At 38.3% G+C, this 13,201-nt stretch overlaps 1 protein-coding gene across 6 annotated transcripts in view; it reads right to left on the bottom strand.

Annotated features, from left to right (window-relative positions):
* Positions 1-13,201, bottom strand: part of GALNTL6 (polypeptide N-acetylgalactosaminyltransferase like 6) — a 512,820-nt gene that overhangs the window by 22,539 nt on the left and 477,080 nt on the right. For 3 of the 6 annotated variants that reach the window (XM_064510969.1, XM_064510966.1, XM_064510968.1), the window contains 2 exons: positions 9,471-9,692; positions 576-692 (listed from right to left, as the gene is read on the bottom strand). The exons of 1 other annotated variant lie outside the window; for it this stretch is intronic. In XM_064510969.1, the coding sequence (XP_064367039.1) occupies positions 576-692; positions 9,471-9,692 (339 nt within the window). The remainder of the gene's footprint in view (positions 1-575; positions 693-9,470; positions 9,693-13,201) is intronic. 2 more of the 6 variants (XM_064510967.1, XM_064510971.1) reach the window with 2 other exon arrangements.

Raw genomic sequence — 13,201 nt, 5'->3', positions numbered from 1 at the left:
AGCCTTTACCATCCTTTGTCTTTGTGAAACCTTTTCTTTCTGGCTTTCACCCTGTTTGTCTCGCTTATATTTATCTCGCATATTCATTTAAAATATAACCACTCAGATCATCCTTCTCACCTGCTGATTTCAGTCCTTTGTCAGGCCTCTGTTTTTGAGCCCTCCCTGCTCATCATCACTCATGGAACTTATTGAGATGAAAGGATAAAAGGAGACAACCATGAGAGCTTTACATGCATAGGTAGTATTTTTTTAAATACTTTTGGGAATAGCAGAAAAAAAAATCAATATGTTTTCATAACAAAGTAGGGGAAAATGCGGCACCCAAAACCTCTTCAAGTTTTACAATTCCTTTTGGAAATTAAAGAGAGTATACAGCACAGGCAACAGTTGGCATTTCTGAGGTTATGTTACAGATTACTTTGTAAAAGCTATTAGGGTCAGCAGTAGTTCACAAGTAACTTCTACACCTTGCTTAGCCTTAAGAAAAGGAGGAAACCTCAGGGAAGGGTTTAAAAATTTGAAAAGAGAAGCAACAATTTTACACTGCTTTTCTCTTTTCATTGTTAAAATACCTGTTCATGTGACCATGTCCGTTCTGAGCCATCCTTCACACAAATGTCTAGCCTCAGCTCAGTCCCTGTGGCTCCATGTTTACTGTCCACACAGAGATTGGCTGCCACGTTTCGAATCTGCAAAACCAAGCAGCAACATTTCACATTAAACCAGGCTGCAGAATACAGCTTCTGACATTAAGGAGTTAGGAATTTAGCTCTCTCTTCTTTTAGTCAGAACTTGAAGGGCTTGAGACTCACCGTAAGTTACATAAAACTGGTGGGACTTTCTACATGGCAGAGAGCCATGTCCTGGAGTGAGCTATTCTTTTTTTGCATCAGCTTTAAAAGCAGCAACATTTGAAATATTCTGCTTAACAAATGGAGTGTAGCTCCACAAGAAATACTTTCACGCAAAGAAACTAAGAGAAAGAAGTCTGAAAAGTTCAAAGTTTAGCCGGACTGCTTTTCTTCTCCTATCAGAGCAAGTGAGATCGAGTGTATTAAAGAGGAAATGGGATTTCTGTTTGAGTTCCTCTCAGACTTAAGAGCAATATTTATCGAAAGGCAGGCACACCCTCTTCTAATGCTTGTTTTTATTTTAACGCGATAATACTGTTGCAGATAAGGTCACAGACCAGTGTTTCATGCGCAAAAAATTAAAAAGTGCATAACAAGTTTGTACTGCAACCTGCTTACCCACGGAAGGTCTGTGTGCTGGCAGTCTGCCTTCTGAGCAACCTGCACGGGAGCTCAGTCTGAAAAGGGAAGTCTCGTTTTGGAGACTGAAGCAACTGAGTAAAAATTGATCGGTGACTATCAGTCATACCATCTATGTACCACCCCTGTATACACTGCTGTGTATGTATTTTTGGAAGAATGGACTGAAAAGGAGTGGTGTGGCAAGTGCTAGTGAAAAGAGGAAAATGCCAAATTTATTTCGCCATTACATGCACCTCCTTGAATACCTTAAGTGGGCTGTTTAAAAATCCTTTAGACACCTGGAGAATGAAGAGGATTCCTTGAAAAACCTTCTTTGTCAGTGAGATACACAGAAACTGAGTAGTGAAAGCACAGGTACATGCATGGAGATGTGCACAAATTCTATATGTATAATATATATAAAACAGGTGCACATTTTGACATTCTGGCAACTATTTTGATTTTTATTTAAACAAAAAATAAAGGCCAGATGCTGAATGGAGCTACAGTCAAAGTGACATTTGTAATTTTCCATGGAAAATTTTCTAGAAGTCACCATGGTTGCCAAACTAGACAAATGCAAACACTGTCACACTTAAACACTATATACCTCACAAAAAAACAAAGGCTGAAAGACTTCTCAGTACAGCACAGAACATTGCAAAAAGGGGCAATCCTCATATTTGTCAAACACATGGGAGAGCTACTGTGCTCTTTTTTGAAGCTCAAAGATTGGAATCACGTCTATACATCATGCCCTAAGAAAGATTTAGACAGATGGGAGAGCAACAGGAACTGGATAAAATAAAAAAAAAAAAAAATCACCTCCAGGAAAGGTGTTAGGAAGTGTGTTTTTTCAGCCTGGAGAAGAGCAGATTGGGCAAATGGTGCGATTACCAATTTGAGCAATTGGCTCCAAGAACCTTTGAGCCTTCATCACGGCTCGGAGGAGTGTTCTTCTAAAACATGGACAAGCACGGTTCTGGTGTGCTATTTCTTAATTTGATGCAGTAAAAGTGCTATAGATGAGGTCAAACACTAGCATTTCCCATGCAGAACCAGATGCAGAAACCTAGCACTGAGCCCCACAGTACAAGGAGTCATGTTAACTGAAAAAGGGATAAAAGATAATCAGTTCTCAACAACCCTGCCTTCATTTTTATATCATCCTGCAAAAAAGACAGGAAATATGAGGGAAATAATAGATTTTAATTTTATATTTTTGAAGTCTTATGTTAAAAATCTACTCCAAGTACCATTCATTTGTGTTCAGTCCCTTCTCAATACACTTAGATTTACTTGTATAAATAAAGATTACTGACCTAATGCAAGATTAAATGCTACTTCATTATTAATCTCTTCAGTTCTGTTCTCAAAGCATATGAACTAACTGAAACAGAGATGCTAATAATTACTATTAATATTTGGGATATATTTATGTGACCTATAGTTATAAAATGACAATGAATACACTACACTTCCACTGAATGCCTTATGGCATTAAAGGGCTTTCAAAATTTTGTCTAGATGGCACTGCTTTATCCTATTCTCACTCATTTGGGCTATGCAATAAATTTATCCTATGCACTCTGGAAAAGATTTTAACTGAAGTTACGCTTAGTTTCTTCATTGCTGAAATCTGTCTCCTGTGTTCTTTATTTCCTCTGCTTTCTCTCTGCTCCCGAAAGGTTTCCTCAAGTTCATTTTTTCTCTGGTTTGTTGTAGCTTACATGTTAACTCATCCTTTTTTGTCTTTATTCTTCATTTCAGCTGCAGAGGGGTTGTGGGCTTTGTTTTTTCTCTTTTTTTTCTTTTTTGTAATACAGGCATTTGAGTCAAGTCTGTGCTTTTGTTCTCGGGCATTTCTGTGTGGCCTTGGCAGTCACTAGAAATTGAACTGAGCCATCAAGCTGTTGCCAGAACCACAGGGAATGTTCTGCTGAACACCAGCACCATATTGCCTCTAAATTCCCTAAGATCCTCTCATGTAAGAAGGAAGGAAAGTGGGAGCACAGCAAGGAGAGGGCTTCTTTTGGTTTATGCATCAGTTCACATTTGAACTTCCTTGTCTCCAGTCACATGGCACAATGGATTTCTATTTTTTAGGTTATGAGTTACAACTAGCAAAGAAAAAGCTAGAACTCCTAATATGCCCACATTTCCAGCATTCATGTTTGTGCAGTTGTGGAGACTGGGGACAAACAGGAGAAAGATTTTATCACACATACAGGTAGGGCACTGAGCTGCTACACACAAAGCTTGTTTGTTCAAACTGAAATGCAATCGTGTACACGCAGACAAGTGTTTGGGAAAAGCATGTATTTGAGGAATTTGTGTGGACTAGCCAGGATGGATTGAAGTTGATCTGAAAGGCTGTTTTAGAATTAAACACAGCCTGAAAAAAGCATGGGACACTCCATATGCATGTCATTATGTACATTCAGTTCCTGAAATGCCATCCTACTCCACCTTGGGACACAAATACTAAGACTATGGGCCCCATAATCACTATAGAGAGCTGATGAGGCATAAAAACACAGAAAACACAGACTCTAGGTTTATCTTCTCCCTCTTCTGTATTGGAGATGTTACAGCAAGGATATTTAGGCTCTTTTCAGTGCTTCACCTATACCTGCGAAAAAGGAAAGTCAAGTAAGTGAGATTTCTGCTGTTGCGACATCTGACTTCTGTGCTTTAAACAAGCCAGCAAGCCATAAAGCCATGGGTAAGCTTAAATACAGTAATCTTTGGGTTTTACCAAAACCAGCTAACATGTGAAAACTACAGCTTGGTTTCTCTAAGTTAGTCATCTAGTGTTAAAAAGACTTTTTGGCAGAACAGGTGAGGCCTTAAGAAAGAGGTAGCTTAGTTCAAGTGCTCTGCCATGCAAGTGCTCTGCTTGAACTACCACTGCCACTGCTGAGCGGAGCTGGCTGACTTGGTGGATGAGGAACACAGACCCTAGTGGAGGGCAGCGTCATCTTCAATCACTGCTCCAGAAACGCAGAATACACATACAAGCATATTTATGTCTGTTGGTATTTTAGAGGGGGTTACATCTGTTGAGTTTTCTTTTGCAAGGAAACAAACTATAGGTTTAGACATTTTGAGGTATCGGGGTTTCTTAGCTCCTCTCTTTGTTCCTTGTACTGTCTCCCATCCATCCTCCCCAGCCTGATACGATATTTCTCTTTACTACTTCAAGATTGCTCTACCAGCTCCTTTCGTCATTCACCACTTCCTTCCTCTTTTACCTCTGTCTGAGTTTCTCCCCAATTTCCAGGCCTCAGGTGTACACTGGTTCCAGTATCCGCTTTTTTTGCTTGCCCATCCACACTGGGTTGATGTTCAAAGCTTTCTAGAGCTAAATAGACATACTGAATTCATCAGCAACACAGCTGAGGCACAAATCAACCAAATTCCTTAATCTCTAGTTTCAGAGGAAATCTGAAGAAAGATAAATCTTGTAGTACATTCTAAGCATCAAAGAAGCATGTTGCTGTATTCCATCATATTCCACCTCCAGCAGGAAATAAAATAGGGAAGTGAAGCTGTACTTACAAATTAATCTGGAGAAGAAAAAAACCCAGCGTTTACATACTGCAGAACAGATCGCCTACCAGATAACTTGACCTTAGGCAAAATTAATGTTGGAGTTTTGTAGAAAACTACCAGCAACCTGATTTAATGTGCTCTCCATGGGAAATGCAGGTATGGACAGTCTGCTCCTTACCTTCTCAAAAACTTAGTACTTGTCATTAGTACCTAGGCACAGCACGTGAATAGAAAAGCAATGGATGTATTGATTACCACAGTAATCTTCTTGTCAGAAAAAACAGAAGTCTTTTGAAGAAAAAAGGGTTAATGGCTATTGATACAATTTGTTAGGATGAATTTTAGGATTTTGGACCATTTTGACAGGAACTGTGTAATGACACACACATATGCTCCATATTGAAAGGAAAAGAAAACAAAACAACCCCTCAAACACTCTTGAAAAGCAAAGTGAATTTTCCCCCATCTTTTAAGGGAATCTATTTTAGGCTGGAAAAAAATTATAGAGGGAAATCAAAACTTCCCAGGGTCCAGTGGCTATATGGAACAATTTTGGTCTTTGATAATTCTACAACTAAACGTCCCTCACAGGAAAGTGAGGCTCTGCTTTTAGTTCCTGCAAGATGCGCTCACGACAACATGGGTGATGTCCTGGCTCCAGCAGCGCCTGCCCTGCCTGCAGGGGAGCTGTGAGGTCACCCAGAGACACTTAGGCTGTCCTGATGAGTCCGAGAGGGAGAGGCACTCCTGGGGTCCTGGGATCTGCACTACATGCACATCACTGCACAAAACCATCTGTGCCAAAATTGAAAAACTGGGGAAGTGCAGCAATCTAAAGACAACCTTATGTTCAATTTAGTCATCTGTTCCAATGATGAATCCAAAGATGGTGCCGGCACTGTCCTTATGGTCTCCAATGCAACAGAGCAACCTGAGAGGCACCTTGGTGCTACCAATTTATATAATGCTTTCCATACAGTGTGATTTAGTGCCCCAAATAAGAAGGCAGCTGTAGCTCTTAGAGGACATTAGCAACATTTGCGTATGTTTTCTTTTGCTGTTTGAGCAGCAGTTAAAGCCAGTTTTACTATGCTGCTTAGTAAAGCAATATATTCTTAGATAACCATAGGGCCATCAAAGTCTACAGATCAAATATGGAAAAATGAGCAACCTTTCCTGTCAACTGCTACATACTAATTTTTAAAGTATTCATTCTTTTTGTGAGCCATAAAAAGTTGAAGTTAAGTCAAGCACTGCCAGATACCAGACACTGAAGAAACAAGGGACTGCTATTAAATATCATACTGATGCTGATGATAGAATTTGGACAGCATGCAAGTCAGGCAGCATTCAGTTTGCACAGGCTAGGGAATAGCTGGTTATAGTGCTTTTGTACAACATACATGTGACACTTGGTATCCTCAGATTGACGCATTAAGGGTGTGAGGATGACACTTTAAAAAAGAAAGTAAACAAAAGAGAAGTTAGTGAGTTCTTATGCTTTGATCCTTTTTCAAATGTGCCATTTGATTTAACTTCAGAATATTTCATGTGTGACATTTTTATGTCACTGCTGTAAAACAATTCAATAAAATCCAGGAATTCTGAGTTCTGGACTGAGGAAGGAGTATTTTCAGGTCCAATAGCTTAGCATTGCTGCAGTGATAGAGCAACTTGCTGAACAGTAACTAACTGAAGAACAAGTTCCTGTAACAAGAAACTAAGCCAAGCTCTAAATATTTCCCTTTTGACTCAGGAAAACAAATTAATTTTTTCATATGACCTTGAGTATAGGACTAACGAAGCCTAAAATATATTACAATAGTGACATGATATGACTGATTTCTTGTAAAGTGTGTTTTCAAAGATATTGTTGGAGGCTGTGATATCACCGCTATATATGCACGCTGGACCACAACTTGTAGATTCATGAATACTTTCTAAGAAAACATTCTCTGTCCAAATCTCACCTAATCCAGCTATTGTTTTAACTTCCTTCTGCAGGATTTCAGATACACGTTACAAATAAATTATTGTGTCTCTGAAAGAGATGGTTGTTATTCTTTTTCAACTCGTAACATACTTTCCAATATATTTGTGGGGATAAGAACAAAAACTAACTGAAAATTTTCATTTTTTCCATGTTGAGAGAGAAAACTGTACAGTAATCTCACTCAGACACAGATATTATAGTTTCACTAACCTTTATCTGTCTGCATCCACCATTACATTGTCTCACTGCACATATTTCAGACATTAAAAAGGCAGAGCAGAGTACTAAGGAAATGAACCGCCTGCCAGCTACAAAGGACAAAAGGCACAAACAAGCGCAAGACATAAAGCCATGTCTACTGTACTGAAGAAGACTGGGTTTTGTTTTTCAAATTTGCTTCTTTTCCATCAGGAATAGATTTTGTAAAGAAATTTAAAAGACAGGTTTCAAGTAAATGTGCTTGCAAAAAGAAAGGAGTTTTGAATAGACTGTTTCTGCAATGCCTGCTGTTACCCCCCACACTTTTCCTAGCTCTAGGTATCAGGATACTGGAGCCAAAGATTGTCTTCTGAGTACCCTCATTGTTTATCCTTTCTCAGACTGGCAGAGGCAAGCAGATGTAAAGGCTTTCCAAGTGCAAGCAGAGGGGGTACTAAATGACTGCTGGTCTTGGCACAGACTTGATGGGTATAGTCAGCAAGGTTTCTAGGGCTGCTCGATTCTTATAAAGCAATAACACAGTCTGTTTTCCTCTTTCAGCTTCTAATTATGACAGCCGTTGACCTTCAAGTTTGTTCAAGTTCTTCGCAAGTGCCAACAAATTAATTAAAACTTCACAGGAATGTGAGAGTCTCAGGAAAAAATAGAGTAGTAAGACTGAAACTTCTTGTTATTTTAGAGAAAATAAATTTTAGAGGAAACGGAAAGCCTTTGGTCTTCACTTCTTACCTAAGAACTCAATAGGTCCTTTTAACGTACAAATTAGATGCTATGATCTATAATTTACTTTTTAAAAGTCTTACTTTTATGCAGAGAGTGTATTACTATTTCTGTGAAAATAATTAATATCTGAGTCTCAATCTCTTTCACTTAAACCTGGGTAAGGATTGTCCAGTTGGCCAGAGAAGCTATATATGTCATGATCAGAGCCCTGTGAGGATGGACACATACGTGTGTAGGAGATGATGAAAGGAGGACCACAGCAGCAGTCACACAACCCTGATCCAGCCTGACTTCTGCAGATAAATTTGTGCTACCTCCTAGTATAAATTAATTCTCATAAAGCACAGGCAGCAGTATTAAGGATATAAGAAACATTAACAACAAAGGAAATTCATTGTTGCCAAGGAGCAGCATACAGCAAGGCACATACATATTGAAGTTCCTTTGTACTTCTATAGCTGGTAGCTTGCAAAGAGGAATCAGGGACTGCTACCTAAGGAGGTTACTTTTAAAGTCTGGCAATGAGGTAATTTGCTTTTTCTAAGAAGTTCTGGAGAACAGTAAAGGCATCACACAGTGTCTAGAGATCCCCTGCATGGACCATTCTTAACTACTAGGGATATGCAGAGGTCTGAGGGGTCTTACCAAAAGTTTTGGTTAAAATTTCAACTTCATTCTTTCGTTTCAACTATGAAAGCTAATTGTCTGAGAGCTCCAAGAACACCTCCAGCAAAATCAGAGAAGACCAGAACTGGCAGTACAGTTTTTTTTAAAAGCAGCAAAATACACTGAAAGAGTAATGCCTTCTTTATAAACCTTAATGAATCAAGAGGAAAAAGCCATCTGCTTGTCACCTTCAAGATGGAATCAAACAACTGTACTTCCTATGGGTTAAAGGCGACTATGATTTTTCAGCACGCCTATATAGCATGTCGTGTCTCTACACCTTTTGTGTTTTCATTCCTTCTACACAAAACAAAAACTCAAATATGGTGTGCTACTGCTCTGCTCTTCAGGTAAGTCTGAATGTGGAACATTTTCCACCACCTGAGGAGTGTTCCAGCAGCCTGTGTGCTGACCCCAAACTCTCAAATGAGACTCGGATATTTGCTTCCCTTTCCCTGCCCCTCCCTCCCCATGTCCACCGACAGAGAAATTACGTTTGGCTGCTATTGGTACTCAGCCATGCCAGCACCTACCAAACACAGAGCAGTGTTTTTTAAAGAAAAGTATCCAGATTCTGCTTGTCATACTTGCCTATCTGAGCACAACTGACCAAACCTGACACCACCTATCTATGCAATAGCTAGTAGCACTCGTGAATTGTACTTGTAAGAACAGAAGGAGTTACATAAGTAGATATGCGAAAAAGATGTGTTGACTTCAGGCCTCCTTTTTGTTAATGAGATTCTCAGTATTTAAAATCATCTTGTAACATGCAATAATTGCTGATACATACTCTTTTCTGTGTTCTTATCCTCAGTGTGCCTGCATCTTATGGTCTGTACACACAGAATTATAATGAATGATAAAAGCGACAGCAGTAATCCTAAGACATGGCAGTTTCTTACTTTAATGGCTGTTCCTAGGATTGTTCCAATCACTATGAACTCCCCTAATAACACTATTTGTCAGAGGATCCAAACCTAATTTCATAATTTTAATTTCCTGTAATGAAAAATGTTAGACTCATTTAAATTTGATCTAATCTGTATATTCCTCACCTCCCCCCAGGCAGCAGGTGGAGGCTCCACAGGAGGGTAATATTTGGGGACATCCCAAGCCACCGCAGCCATGAACCACTTGAAATCTTTGCATTTAAGGTGCTTGCGAAGTTCCTTCTGGGCAGAGATATCACCAGTTGAGAGATGCCTGTACTCAGGCCGTCGCTGGTAAATGTATTCTGCAAACTCATCCATCCATGTCTCTGCCACACGCTTCAGGTTCTGTGCAGCAGAAAAAAGCAATCATTAATTTTTTCATGCTTTGACTGAATGATATTTCTAATATAGGGAATTAAAAAAAAATCTCAATAGTCCACACAACCTGTAAGCTTAGCTGATTGTGGACTCTGGTGTTTGAATTAAATGTAAACCCTTTTGCAATTGAGTCTGGAGCATGACAGAATTAGACTGATGATTTTGTGCAGTTTGTGGTTTTTAGTACTCTGATGCATTTGGTAAGTGGAGGTTTAATTAATCAGATGCAGTAAAGTTTTAGATAATTATTTCAGCTAGAATATTACTGTGATGTTCCCAGGTTTGTTTTTTGGTTTGTTTTTAATCAGTTGTTAGACTACTGTTTTCCACATCTTTTTGATTCATTTGAATTTTGAGGTTAGAGTTTGGGTTTGGCTTTTAACCTTTAACATGTATTTTCTTAGGGCTCCCAATATGTCCTTGATCTTTCACAAGCCACATCCACAAAGCCTGTCTTGATAAAAATGTTTGATTTTCCCCTGTAGCTAACCACAACTAACTAGACATTATTAACATATTCAGCACACAAGAGGAATTCTGACATATCACCATATATATATGCAGCGAATGCCTGCAACTAATAATACTGTGAAAAGCTTGACCAGCATGATAAACTAAAGATTATAAACTGAGCAACCAAGCCATAATGTTTATTCCCAAGGGGGTCAAACAGGAAAACCTAACAGTGGTCAGAAGAGGGTGAACTTGTCTCCTGTTCTCCAGCGATGAAAACTGACCATATGAGAATTCTGCTAAAATAACAATTAGTAAATCAAAGTCTGGTGACCTTTCCTGGACGCCATCATATTTCATTCTCTCTTGGCCCCAGCCCACAATTTCTAGTTTGCCATATCCAGTTCAGCCTCTCCAGCTATGCTAATACAACTGACAGAGAGATTAGCAAGAGCTGTCTATTCAATAGTAGAGCTTCATGCACACATTTCTAAAGCTGGAATCTCACTGCTTTCTGGGTGAGCTTTCTTCCATGTTGCATAAAAAGAACTATGAAACTATTTCTTTTAACTCCCAAAATCAAGAATTTAGAGTAAGGACCTCAATTTGTTCATAGACTTGCAGCATTCAAAATCACTACTTGGAGTTCCTCAGAAATGATTCTGAGTTACAGTCTTGCTCTCTTTCCCCAATGTGTATGGATTTATTTGAAACCTTTAATTTTTTTTCGATTCATAATAACAAGAAGAAGAGCCACCTTATTATTACCCTTCTTTATATAAATTCAGGAGACCATTAGATCTAGATACCTTTAGATAATCATAGATTGTGCTGTTGTATTATAATTTATTGCTTCTAAAATAAAAGACTATTATGATTATATGCTGTCAATGCCTGTGCTATATGTTTTTGATTGTAAACTATAGAAAAACAGTGGTAAGTATACAGTACCGCCATTACAGTGTTGAGCAAACACTACACAGTATCAAATATCCTGCTTTCCTGCTGATACTGTAAGACAGGGCCTTCTGTCTGCTGAACATCTTATTTTCCTTCCTGTTCTCTATGTATCTTTACATGGGTTTTCGACTAATGCTGGATGTTGAACAGAAATTTTCTTTCAGCTGCTCACAGTGATACCTATGTCCTTTCCTGCTAGTTCAGAACCTACTAATGTACATGAGCAGTTCAAATTATTCCTTCTGATGTATTTCACTTTGCATTTGAAAGGCATCTGAACTTCAGCTGCCATCGCACTGCACATTCACCTAGCTTTTTACATTTCCGGACCTTCTCCAGTCTTGGCTAACCTGTCTTCTTCAAGTTCATTCCTTGTTCCCTTCTCAGTTTTCTTTAGGAATATATTAGATACTTGTGCTAGAAGAGATGTCTAGTTTTCTTGAGGCTAGCCCTCTCCTACAGTAATATCAGACAATTCATACCCAAATTTTTGGGTAAGAGATTATATGTACACGTAAGGGGGCAAGCAGTCATGAGCTTTCTCTGTTCCATCCCATAGTTGGTTTTGCACTAGCTTTGGACTGGAAGCTTAGCAGAGTAGCACGTCTGTGCTAACAAAAGCATAGCATGGCTATACAGTTCTGAAGTGGAGCTGACCTGAGGCAGAGCAATTCATAGGATGAACATGGCAACTTGTGGCTTTCTGCATTCATCCTAAACACATATATAAGACTATTTCTAATCCAAGAGTACCAGCTCTGGCTTGTATTTCACATAAAATTATTTTGTTGTCAGATTATGAGAAATAGAATTATCCATTTGCCTGTCTAAGAATTTATTCAAATTATAATTAACTTAATTTACAAAATTATAAAGTAAAAAGACTTTTAGGTAAGAATCCTACATAGGTAAGACTCATGAGATGTATTTTATTGCTGCTTTTAGTCATGCAGTCTAAATAGAAGGCAAACTTTTCTGTATTTTTGTTTGCTTTTAAAATTCCTCCTGCAACTTAATTCACACAAATTTATATGCAGATGTCATAGTTGAGTACAGGCTTAGACTATTCTGCACTTCTCCAGCTGCCCAATAACCTCTTATCCCACTAACAAAGCAACACCTCACTGGATGACATTGAGACACTAGGGGATTCTTATTGCTTTGTTTGTAAAAACAAGATAATCAAGTTTTGTAATATTCTTTTTATAGAACGCTAACTGCAAAATGTTGAGATTTGCTCTGCAATAATCTAGAAGACAATATACATCTGATTATCAGCAACAGAAGGTAATGTTTTTTCTTAGAACATTCTTTGCATATAAGTAAGCCTGATTCTTACTCTGATGTGCTTTCGAGATTCATTTGAAAATTCCTCTCCTGAATTTTATTAAACTGCACAAACTAAATGTCTCTGAACTAATAAGGTTTATCTGAATACAGAGACAGCAAGATACAGAGCAAATGCAGTACATGCAGCTGACACTGCAAAATACATCACTATGCACTTTGTCTCTATGAAGCAAATACATTAAAATCTCCAAGGATAAAGCAAGCACAATGAAAATCACAATGCTTATGTTCCCATTCCAAAATGACTTACACTCCATATAAGGTTGACCTTTGTTGTAATTTCACGAAAACCTAAATTACTTTACTTCACATGAAATTAGAATTCAAGAATAAAGGAACAGGGTAGGACAAAGAAAACCAGACTAAATTCAGGAACAACATCTACACGGTAATTTCACCTTTCTGGCATAAATCCTATAATGCAAAAATATCCTGACAAGTGAAAATATTATGTGATGAGAGTTTGTAGATAAGGCCAAAATATGATTTAAGCACACTAAACCAGGAAGCCAAAATCGTGAACACAGGTGTAATCTTTCTAGCATGTTTTCCACTCATATATGCAGGTGTAATCTTTCTAGCATGTTTTCCACTCATATATGCTGTACACCTCATTTATTATAATGAAAATACAGTTTAAGTCTGTAAGTATGATACTATTTTGGTAATCACTTTATCTAATAGTGCTATTTTCATACTAAGAAATCATACAA

This window comes from Dromaius novaehollandiae, chromosome 4 (genome assembly GCF_036370855.1).
Source record: "Dromaius novaehollandiae isolate bDroNov1 chromosome 4, bDroNov1.hap1, whole genome shotgun sequence".
Taxonomy (NCBI): Eukaryota; Metazoa; Chordata; class Aves; order Casuariiformes; family Dromaiidae; genus Dromaius; species Dromaius novaehollandiae.
This window is presented reverse-complemented; position numbering and strand designations above follow the sequence as displayed.